Below are 18,572 nucleotides of genomic sequence, written 5' to 3'. Positions count from 1 at the left end.
GACACTCCATGCTCATATAGCCAAAACTTAAGCGTTTTAGGAAGGACATATCAAGTATTTGAAGGTAATCAAATAAAATAGTGGGGTTTCCAATTTCTCTTAACATGTGACGCTTGGCTTACCTTTAAATCTCCTTCTTAAAAAAAAAAAAATATATATATACAAAAAAAACCACTAAATTATGCTTCAAAATGGAGAAGAAACAGTGAAATAGGGTTCTCAGAATTTACTGAGAAACTTTCTTAATTTTTTTTTAATTTTAAATTTTTAAAATTTGCTTTTTAAAGCAAGCAATAAAGAGCCAGTCCCTTTTTTCAAAAAGAAAGTTGAATGCTCAATTGGTGACAATATTTTCTTCATAGTACAAGAAGGAGATTGTACTAGTACAGCTATAAAAAACTGGTAAATTTTGACCTTTGATTTTAGGTAAATGTTACATATTTGAATAAAAGGCAGCATTTATAGCCAGACACACAATTCTCTTCTATATTTTAATGAAATCTTTAGAAGACCTCAAGGGTGAATCCAGGGAAACTTTTTAAACAGGCACCACTAATTTTGAACAAATTTTAAACACCCACACAAGGATTTTCCAAAGTCTAATTCATCATCCTCCTTGCTCAGTGTAAATTCAATCTGTTCTGTTTGTATGACATAAACAACAAGCAGTTTCACAGGAATGAGGCAAACCATATGTGAAGGTGTTTTAGAAGGCACAACAGGGAATACACCAAGCAAAGAAGCATCTGCGTTTATTTCAATGTCAAATTGCATGTGTGTTATAAGAAGGAATTTTGTTGTTTTTATTAAAAACAATTTTACTATATTGTGCTGCTTACAGTTAACTCTTTCTGTCCCTCAGTATGCTTACTGATTTCATTAAAAAAAAAATAATAAAAAATCAGCAGGTAAAACCATAAAGGCTACAGGTGCAGTGTTGCAAAGGTCTCATCTACTTTATCACCTTGTCTGGGCTGCTGTGTGCTGCCAAGAGCCTGTTTCTTCTCCCCTTCCTACCCCTCTCAGACCAAGTCTGCTCCTGATGGCTACAAGTCAGAACCAAAGCCTGACCCAAGCCCAAGGATTTTAGAGGTGTGAGTATGTAAATCTAGGTAGGATTTATTTCTTACTGATGCCTGTGTACAGCGAGACAACGGCTAATCTCCTGTCTCAAGATGCTCTCTGATCTTCCTTTGGAAATGCACCATCCAGCCTGCCCCTGAGCTACCTGGGGCAATACGCAGCTCTGCCCCATGAATGGTGGTGTCCTGCAATAAATTGTTTTTACAGAAGCTGGCCAGAGTCAGCTTAACACATTTGGAGCTCAGGGGAAAACATTTCAAAGCAGCATTTAGCCTCAATATGAGCTACAGGCACATTGTTAAAAAGCTAATTGCGTGGAGACAAAGAATGATTGTTTTTACTTTTATACTGTGCAATATTAACCCTTAAGAGTTCGTGTTTGACGATAAGTTGGTGGTAATTGAAACTGCTAGTTCATTATTTGTATTTGAAGTCAAACTTGATTCCTAGAGTCACAGAAAGCATTTATAACATTTTTGGGGGGTACTGAAACAGATAAAACTTTTTGCAATCTGGGATGTTTTTCCTAACTCCGATACAACTGCATATAAAAAGCAGTGTTAAAATGTGGAAGTGCTGAAATTATTTCTTACATCTATACTTATTATCTACTTTCAGAAAATCTGCCTTAATAGTGACAAACAGCTGTGAAGAACAGTTTTCATCAAATTCTGCTTATTTCAGGGGACTGAAGAACAAAGCTACAAAAAAAAAAACTTATGACAGCAGGTTTTGGGCTGCAAGGGTCAAAATCCATCCAAACATTTTCTCTCTCAAGGTTATAGATTTCACCTGTTTTAGACAATAGCCACTACAAATATCCACATTCTGCTAGAGGTTGCATGGGCTCTTGTTTCTAGAAAGGCAAACTGCTGAGAGAAAGGAGGTTCAGCAAAGCCATGGCATGAGAAAAGGTCCTGGAGTCGGCTCTCCAGCAGTACCTACAAAGCTCTCCTGGGGCTGATCACATTAACTGTGCACACCTCCCTTTAATATGCGACCACACTCATTTGTTGTCTTAACCTGCTCTCTTTCTTCATAAGTTTTGGACTCATCTCCCCCTTCACTAGCTGGGTCTAAGAAAAAGACTATTGCTTTCAGCAAGGATGCACATGGGTGCAGTAGAAGAGCCACTTTAGCAGCCTGCAAGATCAAAGCTGAAGGCTGTGGGTTTCTGGAGCCAGAATGATCATCTTTTTGTTACATATGTGTGTAATGCCCTCTATAAGGAGGGTTGACTATGGCCTATGGACGTGAGACACCACTGTCAAACTAATCTGAATGGAAAATGACAAGGATGCTAGAGCAATAAAAAAAAATCACAGTTATCAAAAAACTATTTTTGATCACAAAACAAAATTTTGCTCATGCTCTGCAATCTCCCCCTTGGCAAGCTCTACAAGAAAAGAGATGATGAGAGAGAGGAAAGGAGAGAGAAATAAATACAGGGAGAGTCAGGGGGAGAGAAAGAAAGAGAGAGAGACTGTGGGTGCATACTTTTAACTTGTCACAGTACAGCACTAGCTTTTAATTAATACTGTGTATGTACAACTTTGAAGACTGTTGGTCGTGCAGTATTTTATGATAAATACATTTTATGGGATTTTGTTTCTAAAGAGGATTTTGTAAAATAACCTGCCCCAATAAATGATTTACCAGCTGCAATAAAAGATCAAGGAAATTGCTCAGATTGCATCTTGGAGCATCTGAAACTCTGAAGTTTATGGACATCTAAGCTGCCCCCAGATCTACAGTCCTCTTAAAAATTTTTGTAGTAGCTAATTATCTTGCATTGCATTTTTTAAAAAGTAGCAATCCTAGCAGAGAGGAAGGTCTGGAAACAGACAAAGAGGATTTGACGCCCTTTGATGGAGAAAGAAGGAGAGAAGGAAAGGAGAAAAGATGGACAGAAGTAACCACTGAAACCTTATACTGGCATGTTAGCAAATGCAACTAACAACTTGTATGGGATCTGATACTCCTGCAATTACAGACAGAAATTGAAATAACTCTCAGTAAAAAAAAAAAAAAAAAAGTATGATTAAAGATATATTCTTTACATGGCATGCTAAGGATAATAACTGTATTACTTTACCCTTTACCAATAATGGAGTGATTTGTTTTCCCATTTTTTTCTTTTTCTTTCTGATAAAGATGAAGTTTTACCACTTGTGAAACAGAAAGCAAAGAAATGTTCTCTAAATTCTGTTTTGTTCTAAGCTTGTGGGACCTTCATGTAATAAACAAAAAAGTAAATAAAACAAACAGTGGTGCTTATTTCAAACAGGGTGACAGAGGCTGTAAATAGAATGGCATATTGAAATAATAAAATACTAGCCTCAGCTGTCTTCACTGAAGGACACAGTCACTGGGAAGCATGCTTGGTAGCCTTTGTTTCATACCAGGAATATATGGCTTGCACCCTGTAACTCATGGTGCTCAGATATAGCTCTGGTCCCCTTAATGGAACCCCAGCAAAGCCAGTGTCCACACTGGCACGGGTATCCAAAATCAACCAGGTTTCTTCAGAAATGACAAGCAGAGGAAAAGGAAAAGCAAAAGGAGGAGAGAACCATCATTTAATCTTGAGTCCCATATCAGACTGTGAGGTGCATGCCAACTGAGACAAATAGCTGTTCCTGCTGGAGCACCTTGTGCCATCACAGAGGCCATGAGCTTGAAAAGCCTGGGGCTGGGCTGGTGAAGGGACAGTGACCAGAAACCAATATGTGCTCCAGGAGTTCTTTGCTCCTAAGGAAGGGTGAATTTGGGCCCCTTTCCCAACACTTTCAAGCTGAATGGCTTTGGAAAGAAAGATCAGTGCTGTCCAGTAACTGACTTTAAACGTTAATTGGATCGCTGTAACTCTGAAAGACACAGAAGAGAAACACGGACACATAAAATGAGTACCTTGAGATGGAAATCATTGATGATAATTTTGTTAATCTAATTTGAAAACTGAGACAGGTAAAATAAAACAGTGGGAGCTGGCAAAGATATTTAGATGAACACTGCTACTCTAAAATCGTCTTAAATCATGGCCGGGACGCAGGAGCTTTTAATAGTCCAAAATAATATTGATTAGTTCAGCAAAGTTATGTCAGTCTAATTATGTGCTTTTTCCACTTGATTGTTGCATCATGCAATGCTCAGTGCTGACCATCTCTAGGGATTAGTTCAGGTTCGTATAGTAAAAATATACCTTGTGTCTGTAGTGTCTTCACCTGATTTCCTGCCAAAATTTAAAGGCATGAAGTGAACACGGCAAGTGAGAGCAGGGAATGACAGGCTATTCTCCAGACTAGCAATGTTGGAGGCTGCTTGTTTTGCTTCATTAGTTAATCCTGCTTTCAAATGGTTTGATAGGGAAGTCATTTGAAACCAAATTTTTGGAGACATCCTCCCTATTCTGATGTTCATTTTCTGGATGCTTTCTTTGAGACTTTGGAGCTGATTTGCAGGTGGCAGAGGTGTACAAATATGGCTGTGTTAAGAACTTTCAAAACACAATTTGAACTTTCAAATCACAATACAGAGTTATATGAAAGACTGTTATTTCATTTCACAAAGGATTGGGTCTTCAGTGTTTCCTACTAATTATAAATAACTGTCCAACTTTTGCAATTACCTTGAAGATGAAATCCCAGGAAAAACAATTATAAGTAAAAGAAAAGATTTCATTTTAATTAGGTCTTTTAATTTCATTTTAAATTATCTTTTCATTTTATGTCATTACCCATATCTGTATTTTATAATAGAGAAAAGTAATATTTAAAGTAACATCCAAGAACAATAGTTTATTATTCCTAAAACACAGAAATGAGATTTTGCTATAAATCTTCCATTTCTGCTCCTTTTTTTTTTTTTTTTTGTCAAAACTCACAGTTTCTCAAAGCAATACAGGAATTTCAAAATTGCATTCTCAGGTATAAATTGTTTTCAATTTTTTTTCTGATCAACTTCAGTCGTACAAAATAGTAAGGATTCAAAAACAAACAAACAAACAAACAAACAAAAAACATTGGTTGCTTATAAATGCAAGAAACATCTTACCTCATATCCCTATCTGTGAAGGGGAAATAATACCCTTTCTTTACAATGATTTTGTGAATAAAAATGAATTATTGTTTGTAAAATTTTATTGGGAAGGAATGTACAATGAAATCAGTAATCCTGTATTCCAGGCAAGGTATACATGTTGTAAATAAGGCCAGGAGCTACTGTGAGCAAACAGCAGAAAATAAAATACTTAATATTTCCCTGAACAAATAGTACACATACAGAAAAACGATCTCTATGGAAAAATAGCTTATGATGTCATAATCGTAATAAGCATGCAGAAAGGTGACAGTCTGACATTGCTTAAGTAATTGCTAAACTTTATGTATTGGATTTGTGGCTTAATAACTTTCATCTGAATGTAGATACCTCTGTAATACAAGAATAACAAAGCATGCTTCTGGGTTTTGAAGTTATTTGGTGATGAGATTACTTACCATAGAGAAAAAGTATATTTCTCTAACTCCTCTAAATAAAAGTTGATCTCTGAAGATGCTTTACCTTCTTCCAGGCTTGTATTGTTTACAGGACCAGCCTTTTCTTGATAATATTGTTCAGGTGGGTTATTCCAGTTGATCTTTAAACAAAAAGAAAAAAAAAAAAAGTATAGTAGTGTCATTAGCTGGGCACAGCTAGCAAAGAGCTGCCAATTTCATCCTGTTTTTAACTTCCATCTCTGTCTTACTTCTCACTCTGCAAAAAAATTGTAAAAAAGCAGTGGCAAATATGGCTCAACATGCTTAAGAATATCTTTAAATGGATTGATTTATGTTACTATACGGTGGTGGTTTGAGAACTCCTCTTAACTCATGTTGACACCAGAAGTCATCCAGCCTTCCTCTACCTTCTCATTTCACCACACTCTATCAGCATAAAAATTGGGACATCCATACACTCTCCACACAGCATGCGGAGGAAACTGATCTAGGAAGGGAATTAACACTATTTGGCTTCTTTCTTTTTAAACTGGATTAGCTTTCAGCTGGATCCACGCTGATCCAGGCCACTCTGCTCTGGTGCCAGAACAAAGGAGGAGATGGGATAGTACTGCTTGTTTCAGTGCAACACCAAGCGTAGATTCCTAATCTGTGTTTATCTCTGGAATAACATTATTATTATTATTATTCAGGCCCAATTCAGCACCAGTGTCACCTTTCTCTGGAGTGATTGGCAAGTTTCTTGTGTGCTTGGCATTAATTGACCCTTCTTAGAGGACTGAACATCACTTCCACTAAGAGATGCCATTACTAAACAGACGTCCTCAGGGGACTTAACAAAGCTATCTATTAATACATTTCTAAGCGCAATAGCAAACTCTGTGAAGGGTTTTCTAGGTGTTTGATGCCTTCAAGATTAAGAGTAGATGAATATCTGGAAACTATTGGAGTTCAGTTAAAGACATTATTGATCTTACTGAAGTGGTTGAAATTTTCTAACCTTTCCTTGAAGACAACCTAAATTATTTAAGGACCCTTCTGGCCTTCATGTTTATGCAAATTGTAATTAAAAATAATATCCAAATTTACTCTCTAGATCTCAAAAATCTCAAAGAGTTTCCAAGGAACACAGCTTTAGCATTAGATGTAGTTACATCACTATATACTTCACTAATTATGAAAACTACAAAGATTTATTTTTTCCTTTTTTACTCAGTAAACTATTTTGCTCTAAAAGGCAAATTTGTATTCTGAAACTTGGATTACCTAGACTGCAGCTACATTTTGAATTTTAATTTAAGGCTCATGGACATAACAGACAGAGGTTCGTATCCATACCTACATAATGCTAAACATGGTTACCAGTAAACATGATATGATCATTATATTTTCAGCAGCCATTGGAAAAGCTGCCACAAGCAATGGGTATATTGTCAAAAAGTGATTCTATGTAAATATGAATAGTTAAGGCAGACTAGAAGAGGGTATCACGCTCAAAGCTCTTTTTAAATACTAACGCCAGGCAGCTACTGATAGCATTGCACTTTACCTAGCCAAATGACTGACCTAATTCCCTAGAAAAAGTCCAGGCTACATAGTTGGTAGCGTGTGCAAAGTACCTTACATTGACATGGTCTCCATGAAACTAGTCCCTGTGCAAAATACGTATAAAAATATTATTTAAAACATAAATCCTAAAGGCATTGAAAAGCATTATGAGTGAATTTCTCTGAGACTATGTTTGGTCTTGTCTGAAGTACAAAAGCAGGAGCTCACTCATATGCATGAGGATGGGACTATGGCAACAGAACATATTTTACTTCTCATGGAAGTCACTGGCCAGGAACACTGTGTCCTTCATAGAAAATATTTAATACCTTGAATACATGCAACTGTGTGTATGCCAATTGCAACAAAAACTAAGTTGTCACTAATTCCCATTGCTCAGGAGATACTCAGTGGGAGACTATGTACTTCTGTAGCATAGGTGATTGGGGGGCAGAAAGGTTACGTTTGTTTTTGCTGATGTAGTCTACTTTTCCCAAAATGGTTAGGTGAGACCCAAAATTTTGTTTGTGTTTAAATATATATATACACATACATACATATATATTTTTTTCAGAAGGAAAAGTGATAGCCAAGTTGAATAATCCACTACATGAACTGCTGTCTTCCCCCTGTTTATGCTAGTTCTGAATTGTGTCCAATTTACGATTGTTGAGTAAAATTATTTTAGAAGGCAGTTTCACTTCCAGAGTTACAAGTAGGCCTAAATGACATAGTTCAGATTGAGTGTCTAAATCTTGAATGTGCTAAAACAGGGATCTCTGAACATTAGGGTTCACTCATCCTATTAAAAAAGAGGGGCTCTTACAACCTTTGAAATGAGATTTCACATGCTCACATTTCTTTTGTGCAGAACTATTCTTGTAAGACGCTCAGTTCAGAAATCTATTTAAACATGTCAATAACTGTAAGCTAGTGAGTCATTTCACCAAGTCCAAAGGGGCTAGACAGTATTGAATTACCCTTGAGCTTATGCACCTTGCTAAAACCAGGTCACTTTAACGTGGCTTTGAAAGCTAGCCACATCTGAGGATCCTATAAGAGCATGGCATTTTGTTCAAAGGCAACGTGCTATTATGGGATTGTAGGAAATGAATTTCATTCTACCACTCCCATGGGTTGGGTTGCTTTGCCCATTACACCCACTTCATTGGTCTTTATATTGGTCTTCCTATAGATATAAGACTACACACACATCAGTCTGCAGTTAAGCTTATTTATAACCCTGATTTCTCTAAGTTACCTCCCTAAAGAAATAAGTCACTTGAAAACATAGTCATTTAAAATGCAGGGAATTTCCCATTGCCCAGTTTTGTTTTGTTCATGGATATTTATATGCCAATCATCACCAAGTATGGAAAGACACTAATAAAGTCAAAGGTGCAATAATAATTCCCATCTACCAGGTATTCATACCATGGTACATGTACAGGTATATGCATATAGTATACAAGTTCAAGAGTACTCTGGGTGCTGTTTAACCATGATGACTTTTTTCCATTGGCAATTAAAAGCATTAAAAATGTTTCAGAGTAGACTAGAACAGGGTGAGTTGAATTGCCAGAACTGTCAATTTGAATATTCACATTTGCAGTCACAGTTCATGCACAGCTAAAGGGTAGCAACACTTAAAGACAAAACTGGCATCTTTCCTTAGAAAATATCTGATTTACATCAGCTTATGCAGGTAGAAGTAATGGACAAACTTTCAGGAACACGTCTTCTTTCTGTCTTAGTTCTCAGCATTTATGTGGTATATCTCACCCAGAAGGTGCTGTCACAATACATATGTGATTTCATGGTACCTTGTGTTGACACAATATTTGTTCACAAATTAATTATGTCCTTGACCAATTTACAAGGAATACAAATACTAAAAAGAACCTGATGATGGTTCTTCTGCACAAGGAAATGAGGACTTGAAGTTTATAGATATAGATCATAGGAAATCTATCTTACATTTAAATATCACTGAAATAATATCACCTTGTAGTGCAGCCTTGATCAAGCTGCTATTGTCTGATTATTAGATGGTCTTTCCTACTCCTCTTTGGAAAGTTTTTGTTGTTGTTTTTTTGGTTTTTTTTTTTGGCTAAGAGAGATTACTCCTCTCTAGGTTAACACAGGAGACAGAAATACTGCTGGCCACATAAAATCATATGGTAGCTGTAAACAAATCCACAGTGTTAAAGAAACCCAGCAACAACAACACCCCAACTTATTCCTAAAAGGCACAGGTGGAAGCTCCAGTGGCTTCACCATGCACTTGCAGGGTGATGGTGATGCTCAGACTAAAGCCAGTACCTTGTGCTGTATTCCTTGTTCTTCTTTCAGCTGAAATATACCACAGTGATCATCTGTATAGCCACAGCAATCTTGGTAAAAATCATTCTCTGTAATAGAAAGGATACATTTTTATATTGTTACTTAAGATAAAGCTCTGAAAAGGAAGGAACTGGGTTTTGTTCCCTCCTCCACCACTGTCCTGCATGACTCCAGGCAGGTCATTTTTCCCCATTTGTGCTAGTTATAAATAGGTTGTTTGTTTTTTCCTACCTTCCAGAAGCGTTAGGATGATGCAGAGACTTCAGAGATTGTGATGCAGGAAATAATGACTGTATAAATACCATGGAGAAAGAATAAGTAAAAAAAAAAAATAGACTCAAGAAGAACAGTGAAAGATATTTTAAACACTCCAGAATATGTTCATCTGAAAAGAGAAGGAAGTTTGTTTTCTTGCATGGCCATGTTTGTGGATCGAGAATGTCACCAAATGAGGCACAGAGATCCAAAGTATTCATGTTTTCTAAGCAATGTTTACTTAGGTAGTGTGTCCGTCAAAATACGGAAAAGCAGTGACCTGCAGCATGAACACAAATATACTCCCGCATCATGGCAAGCAATGGTGAGGAGGAAATAAATGTCTGCATTGTATTTCTTAATCTATGGCACACAGAAGATAAGCCAAAAATATACTTAATGATTACTTTTTTTTTTTTCCAGTTGGTTCCAATTCCCCCTAAATAAAAGACAGTCAAGTGTCCTTATAAACACAAATGCCTTTAGCTATTATAGCTGTAGATATACATTATAAAAATATAAATAGTTACAGTTTGTTTATACATCTATGGATATACATATAAGTATATATATGCTGAGCACTCATAGGGGATGAGATATTTACAGGTGGGGTGAAAGAAGAGGTCTACTGAAATCAGTGAAGTTAAACAAATTAGTTACTGGGTTTTGTCACGCTTGTGCACATATGCAACATAAATAATTTGAATCCTTTCCACATATTCCATACATGTGATACATGTACAAACCCACAGACACATCCTAAAATATAAGCATGCCTTTGAAAAGATGGTTACTGTGGTTTTCTTTGTTGTGCAATTTATTTTTTTGTTTGTTCACTGAAATAATTCCCAAATAGCCTTGCTAAAATAATGAAAACTTTGACAATGTTTTTGCAGACAAATGAACAAAGCAATAATTACCTTGGTCAAAAATAAATAAATAAATAAAAATCACACAATAATAAGAATAAAGAAAACAATGATAATCTAAATTTAAGAAATGGGAACTCTAGTTTGTTATTTAATCATGACATGCTTTATATATATATATATATTTTATTTGTAAGGCTCTGAATGTTCTTCTCTTTCTATACCAGTGAGCTCATTACTTTAATTCCTCATAGATTTCTCTGAACAATTTTTGCCAAGTAAAAACACCATGTAATTCTTCAATGGCTATAACAGTAAGAAGCTGCTCAAATTAAAGATCAATAAAAAGTAAAGAGAAAAAAAAAACTGTATGAAAATAAATAAATAAAGGAGATGGCAAATGCTTACAATTAGACAGGATGAAAAATCTAAAAAGAAATTAAATTTAGATGTAATACATTTCCCATTCTTTTCTTCATGAAAATTACTACTGAAGTGTTTTTTTTTTTCTGTAATTTAAATGTTAAGCTGCCAGATGTGTGTCTCATGCTTGAAGAGTTGAAGCTTTGCATTATTTAGCATATTAAGATTCACAGAATTTAAAAAAGGGCTCCTTTATTGCCTGGAGGTTCTAATTAAGTAAACCTTAGCCTGGTACATTTAAAACTTGCAATACAAGAGATTTTGCTTCCTTTTTTTTTCTCTGCAGCCAAGTCTCATCAATATAATAAATATGGAAAATACTTAAGATGATATAATTTTTCTTTGGCTTGAGGAATTAAACCTATCTATTATTTTAAGAAGATTTTAATAGAGGCCAGCAATCAGAAAGACATCTAAAGACTCCAGTCTTCTTTTTAATCATAGGAGTTGCTCATATTTAGTGGGGGGAAATGTGTCTTATAAAATTGAGCTGTGTAGAAATTGTTTCTTCCATATGCACAAACAAAGCAGTTCTGAAAAAGAAAAAAGATTCACACAGTTCTTCATTATTAAATTGCATTTTACCTTTTTTTTATAACTCTTTAAAATTGACCACAGAAAACTAATAAGGCATTAATTAGCTGTGTTATCAACAGCTCCTTCATTGAAGGAGTTGGGATGACTGCATCAGAAACTGTAGTAACATAGAAATTGTTTTGATATATAGTACCCATAAATCATACCTTAAATACAGTTATTTTTGCCATTTTCAAAAATGTCAAAGGTGTCACCTTTGTCCAGATGTAGCACTTAGCAGTGACTATTTTAGTAAATTGACTCAAAACACATTTTGTTCCTTGACAGGGGAACATAACACCATTCATGATAAAAATGAACAATTTGAAGAGGAGAAAATAGCACCAAGTAAGAATGATCAAAGATAGGTATCATAACTATGATAAAGGTACAACAAGGTAAACTTTCTGTTAATAAATTAGATAATTCGCATAAGAATGGGGAAGTGGGATTATACCAGGGCCTGGCAAAGACAATAAAAACCTTAATATAACCACAATGCTTTAAATCAGTGATCACGTACTAATAGGAACTCCAGCAGAATGGTTTTGATGCTATGCATCTGTATAAGGCAAACAGGAAAAAACAGTTGGCATTTTTACCCACCACTTTGGAACAGGCATAACATAACACCTGGATTTGAGAAAGACTGGGAAAACTTTGTTTCCAGATCTTAACAATGCTGAGGGCGATCTTATTTCTTGGTTATATTAAGTCCCCAAAAAAGAATTTAGATGCTACATAGCTCACATCTGATATGGGATGCAAAGAATATGTCACCTATGACAAGTCCCTGAGTTCAGCTGGGAACTACATTTTATAGACAGGATGGAAAGAAGTTGGAAACTAAAATATTAATGCTATGCAACTACTTTTCTCAGCATAAACCTTTTAGGGGCAATAGCTGAGAGTATTAGCATGACCCTTAATAATGGAGGGTGTCTTACTGCCTCTCAGCCCCTGGAGAGTATAACGTAAATTTTTTAATCATCTACATTAAGTTTGGAATTTAACCTTTTTATTATGTCTTCTGTAACAAGCACTGTGGTGCAATAAGAGTGGGTCTGTGGAGTGAAAGTGGCAATCCGGAAGACCACAGTAAACTTTGAGGATCCTAATGTGTTGGAGGGGTTCTTTTATATTTGCACTAGCCTCGTCCTGGAAATTGATGGACCTAATTGTCCTACCTGATGCATAATCCCAAAGTGCACCCTGTTGCTTAGCTCCATCCTAATGGAGTCCAGACCCCCTGATCTTGAGATCACCCTGCAAAGTGAACCAGAGAGCAGCAAGTGGAGCAGGACATTTGCTTCAAAATTGCCCTAAAACCTAAATGTTAGATACACCCTTTGTGAACTGGGATTGGAACGGAATGGGAAAAATCGTCTGTACTATGAACGTTTTAGAGGATACATATAAATAATTTACTGTGAAATTTTGAGATATTCGGGTGTGGGGAAGACTGCAGAAGTCAACATTGAAGAGAACAAGAAAGTAATTTGGATCTGAGTCTCCTCCATCCTGTTTGAATATTGGACCAGATGTTTAGAAATTCAGTTGTTCTTTCTACTGAAATTGTTATCACCATGAAATCGAGCATTTTTAAACACTCTGTTTTTAAAAAGGTGAACAAAAAGAAACAGGACAGTCACAAGCTAGGAAATTAGCTTAAGATAGTTTGACAGGAAATATTTATGACTTCTACAGTCAGAGAAGAATAAAGTGCACTCCCTTCTGATGGACACAACTTCTGTTTTAGTCAGGGGGTAAGAATTTTACAATGGTGCCACCCAGGAGTGGGGCAGCAGACACACAAATCTCCAACTTGGTTGAATTACAGCAGGGAGATAGAAAACAACATGAAAATTCGATCGGGACTCTCTCCCCGGTTACACCCTGCCCTTTGGGAATCAACCGACGTGGTAAGAGTTGGAAAAAGAGAAGAATGTGGATTATATGGATTGCACAACTGTAAGCAGGAGTTGAATTTAATCCTACCTGCAAGAATCACCCAATCCTTTGCACAGTCCCACTTACAGTAACAAAAAATCAGCAGAGAAAGAGAAGGTTCAGCCACCTGAATCTCTGCCTGTACAAAATATGAAGGGCAAGTAGCCCTCATTTTAAAACATCCTTCCCTTGAATGTGGCACCCATGAGGAACTACCAATGAGAACAGCTCTGGGGGCTTTTATTTTAGGTAATTACTTTTGCATCTGCATGCAACGGTTATGGAGAAGCAAACAGCATGTTAGAAGAAGAACCATGTTACAGCATAATGAGAAATACTACAAGGAAGACTCGATGGTTTTCAAAAAATTGTTTCAGAAGTGGCTGTGAGCATTCTCAACAGAACAATCCTCTCAACAGAACCATTTCTCACTTACACAAGTCTGTTTTAAAAAATAAACTCTTTCTGACCAAACATAATAATAAAAGTAGAACGAAGCTGTGTCTCTGTTTGTGTTTTTGTTTGTTTTTATATGGAGGGGACAACTTAATATGTTCTGAATACAATGCTGAGTATTATCTGCAAGAGCACCAAGGTTAGACTGAGTGCCTCCCTTTCTTAGGTGTTATTCTGAAGCTTTGTTCAGACAAATGTTTTTTGATGTCATGAAAGGACACAATTCATTTGCAATGTTTTTTTCACAGACATGGAAGGAGTTTCAAATTGAAGCTCTTAAATATTCTCAGACAATATTTGGTTTATTTTTGAAGACAGACATTAAACAAAAGAATACTTCTGAGCTGGTAGATTTGAAAATTAGGGTCCATACATTTCTTCTGGGTGTACTATAGAAAGGTGATAGAGCAGTGGAATGAAGGAACAACAGAACATGAACAGAAAGCTTTTTGTCGCAGGTTGACTAACAATATTTATGACAATTATTTAACATGTTTCCAGGATTTTTACTGTGGTACATGCATAATTGGGGACTATGAAAAAAAATAAATTAGGCTTCTATTGAGAGAAAGGCTGGGGAGGCACTGCCTGTTGGGGTGAGCATTGATGGGCAGGAAAATGTTGTTGAAATTAAACATTTGATAGAGTATAAATCCTAGTTTATACATGGTTCTGCATAACTTATTGTGGGATTTCAAAGTGAAAACATTTTCCCCTCTCTAGTTCTGAGTGCATATATTGAGTTTACTGGTTACATTACTGACGATCCTCCATCATAAAACAAATGAAACTTTTGAAACCAAAGTTTTGAATTAAATTAACATGTAATAGAGTTATCAAGCACCATAAATTGAGCTCTTCAAGAAAAAAAAAAAAATCTGTTGATATATGAATAAAGATGAGCAAAAATAATTTTTGCCTGTTGCAAATCCTGGGATGTTTTTGGAGGTCTGCTGGAAGTTCAGGTAGACTCCCTTATTATACCAGATTTTTTTTTTTAAGTCTCTGTAGGTGATAGTAGTATCTCTTCTTACAGAGTATACTGAGTAAGATCTTCTAATTATGCAAAACAATTTCTTAATCTTGCTTCAATCAAAGTCATTGTAATTTAGTACCTTTCAAAATCAGACCACTTCTTTAACTACATTGTTTCAGGGTATTTGTAATTGAATTGAATTGAAAATATGAGCCCTAAAATGTTTTATTTAACATCGCACATCTACTAAATTCCACATAACTAAGTTGAATAAAATTTTGACATGGTAGTTTTAGACCTAGGTAAACATTGGTGATGGGGATAGGTGGAAGAGAGCAGAAGGAATAGCTGTCTACTTGCACAAAAAATAGTTGCTTTTTGAGACATATATTCTAAATGTGGAACCATCCAAATGTTGGCAAGGAGAATAAGTCTGCAAAAAAATTATAAACCAGACAAAAAAGCAAATGTCAAAATACCATTAGATATTATTTAATATAATTCTGTTCATACAGGTTATTCATATTAAAATACTGTGAGTACTCTAAGCTGCTTTGCGCAACTAATGTGCAAATGAACTGAATGAATTTCCACGTAAATTTCCCTAAAGTAAAAAATGGAAAAAAAATCTAACTTAGAGCTGTGATTATATTCTTTGAAGGAACAACATCCAGAAAAGACATGCTAACAAAGTGTTGGTCTTATTATGAGGTGTACTGAAATTTTAGTTACAATTTTTCCATAACCTGGTTAGCATTTGTCACCAACACCATTTAGCAAAAATTGTCACTAACTCTGTATTCTCCCTCTTATGCATCTATGATGGTCAACATCAACACACAGTTCTTACAAGTCCTTACTAAGCAATACCATGCGAGCTCTTACCTCTGCTTGTACCCACTTAACATGAGCTATTCAACTCATGTACCCATAAGAGCAGACACATAGTCCTAGTCTTCTTGGACAGTCAACAAACATCTCCAGAGAAATGGTTTTGAATTGTTTTGTGGGTTGCTCTAAAAGGAAAACTGCCATGTCTACTGGCTTAAAACCACCATCCAAACATCTACTGTGTAGTTCTGTGAAGACCACAGATTTGAAAAATACCAAGAACTACTGCTTACGCAGGAACCCTCAGGTAGCTATCTCTTACCAATTTTTTTTTTCTGTTCAGTGGCTAAAAAAGGCTTACCATAACCTCCCGGTGTAAAAGGAGAACTGCACTTTTCTTTCAAGTGTCAGGATTAATTTATTGTCACTTGCACATTTAGCTCTCTCTGCACTCCAAGGGAGTGAGAATCATCCTTTCCCTAAAATGAAAGCTGACCCTTGCAGCAGGTAGGAGAGCCCTGAGTGCTGGGTACAACTGCAGACCCTAATTATGGGGGCACCCCCTCCTTTAACTTGTCCTGTGGTGAATCTGTCTCTGGCCATCATGCTGGCATCTGAGCTTAGCATAGGACCTAGGAGTTGTACTACCTAATTCTCAGAAACACATTTTACCTGGGATAAAAAGACCAGTGTAATTTGCAAGACTTTTGCCTTCAAAAGAAATCCCATGTCCCAGAAACGAATGTTACCTGATGTCGATACAGACAAGCACTCCTACTGTATTTCAGCACAATTAATAAAGAATATTGCTATTAAAAATGTTGCAGCAAGAATAAATACTCCCCAAGCATCTAACAACATGTAATCCATGGATATAAGTGAACAAATAAAATGAAAGGATGTAAAAACATCACAGAAACACCAGCCATAATCTAATGTTCTCAGTGCACTCCACACACACCTTGTAACTGCTAACACATTTGGCCTACTAATACATTTTAGACAGAGGAGCCTACCACTTCTGTACCTTCTTGCCTAAGCTGCTTTTGATCCCTCAGAATTGATTTAAACTCTTCCATCGCTTCCTTTGCCTAGTGAAATAATTATGAGATGATATCACAGAGCAAGGGGGAAGGGAGAGGAGGGTATTTACACACATGCCAAACAGATCTATTTGCAAACTTTGAGAAAATTAGATGATGCAATAAAAGTCCTAACCTGCTGGAAGCATTTTAAGCTCTTCCATTTTCCTCCCAGATTCTTCTGATGCACACACTTCTCCTCCTTTTGCAGCATTAAACTGCTTTTCCGCTTCCTTTACAACAGTGGGAATACTTCCCTTATGGGTGTCAGGATCTTTCACGGAGGTCAGAGGTTGCCCTGCGGAGGAAATGAGAAGCTGCGAAATGTAGAAGAACAATTCCTTCCACATGTTTCCTTGCTCCAGGAGCAGTAAGGGCTTGTCGGCTATCATCATGACGGTATGGGCCAGGCCTTTGCCTAGCAGCTCTGTCAAAACTAATTTACAATTAAAGACCTACGCAACTGTTTAAAGCTTTATAACTCGTGTGTTTCAGGGACTGCCAAAGCCAAATGGTACAAAGCAATGCTGCTTTCAACAGCCAGGCAGGCAGACAGAAGGAAGAAATACTGAAAAATGCTCTATATTGTATTTTAAATAGATAAGTCGTATAAATAAAAATGATTTTACTTTATAATATTTATTTCCATTATGTGCTTGTTGTTTGGGAACCAGAAAAAAAAAAATCAGCTACATTAAGTTTTCTTCTGGTTGATTCATATTGCACATGAGCCAGCCATAAGACAACAAACCTTGTAGGGGGAGGAAAAATAAAATTTAGGAAAAGAATGAGCTGTTTGTTCATTATATACTAGTGAAAATAAATGTCCTTAAAACCATTCTTGAAGAGTTAAGTTGCTTTTTATTTATTCTCCCAAAGTGTAGTAGAGCAGGGGGAATGAGGGACAAGCAGACTTCTTGGAGAGAAAATGCTACAGATGCTTAGAAAATCTGCATATTGCCTTCATAAGGATCTAGTCCAAAGAATGATGAGGCAGTGGGAGTCCTTCCATGTGGTACATCCACCCTGCAAAGCAGCAGCAACAAACGTCTCTGCTAGCCCAGATACCAAGAGCAGTGCAATCGTGCTAACACAACATTACCCAGGCTAATATAGCCTGTATCATAGCTCTAGTACAGCGAGATCATCCTGCTGCTGGGACCAAACCAGCTTGGCTACCTTCAGACAATTCCCTTGAAAACCTTGGCCTCACCTCTAACACTGACAGGCTAAGCAAACATTCACATAGCACTCATTTCCCTTAGCTCTCAGTGAAGGCAGACTCCCAGCCTGCAGTCCCATGTGATTTCAGAACAATGGCATCCACAATGGCAGCCGTGGCTTAGGAACACAATGCAAAACTCCCCTCCTGGTTTCACACAGTTGTGAAACTTTTAAACTTCCACTTAAAAAGATGTACCATTTGTCATAAGTATTTAGCTCCAGGTAGTGATTTTTACTGTAACTTGGCCAAAAACTGCACACAACGTTGCACCGAAAAAGCTATTCTAGTATCTTACTCCTCCTCAGCCACTCTTCCACCTTCTCCCTTCTAAGCACCCTTTTGAGGTCTTGAATACAAATCATTATATGCTAGTACAGTGCTGAGCATAACACCAGGACTTCAGACTAGCCAATTTTAAAGAGATGTGAGTAACTGACTAGAATGAAGTGGGTTTTCCTT

At 36.6% G+C, this 18,572-nt stretch overlaps 1 protein-coding gene across 11 annotated transcripts in view; it reads right to left on the bottom strand.

Annotated features, from left to right (window-relative positions):
- The window catches only part of LOC106034898 (uncharacterized), a 200,365-nt gene that overhangs the window by 85,579 nt on the left and 96,214 nt on the right, over positions 1–18,572 (bottom strand). For all 11 annotated transcript variants that reach the window (XR_010829424.1, XR_010829423.1, XM_066992453.1 and 8 more), the window contains 3 exons: positions 17,025–17,186; positions 9,450–9,538; positions 5,580–5,719 (listed from right to left, as the gene is read on the bottom strand). Coding sequence is in view for 9 of the 11 variants with exons in the window: in XM_066992453.1 (XP_066848554.1) it covers positions 5,580–5,719; positions 9,450–9,538; positions 17,025–17,186 (391 nt within the window). In the remaining 2 variants the exon portion in view is untranslated. The remainder of the gene's footprint in view (positions 1–5,579; positions 5,720–9,449; positions 9,539–17,024; positions 17,187–18,572) is intronic.

This window comes from Anser cygnoides, chromosome 2 (genome assembly GCF_040182565.1).
Source record: "Anser cygnoides isolate HZ-2024a breed goose chromosome 2, Taihu_goose_T2T_genome, whole genome shotgun sequence".
Lineage (NCBI taxonomy): Eukaryota > Metazoa > Chordata > Aves > Anseriformes > Anatidae > Anser > Anser cygnoides.
The sequence above is the reverse complement of the archived record's forward strand: the minus strand, read 5'-3'. Positions and strand labels throughout refer to the sequence as shown.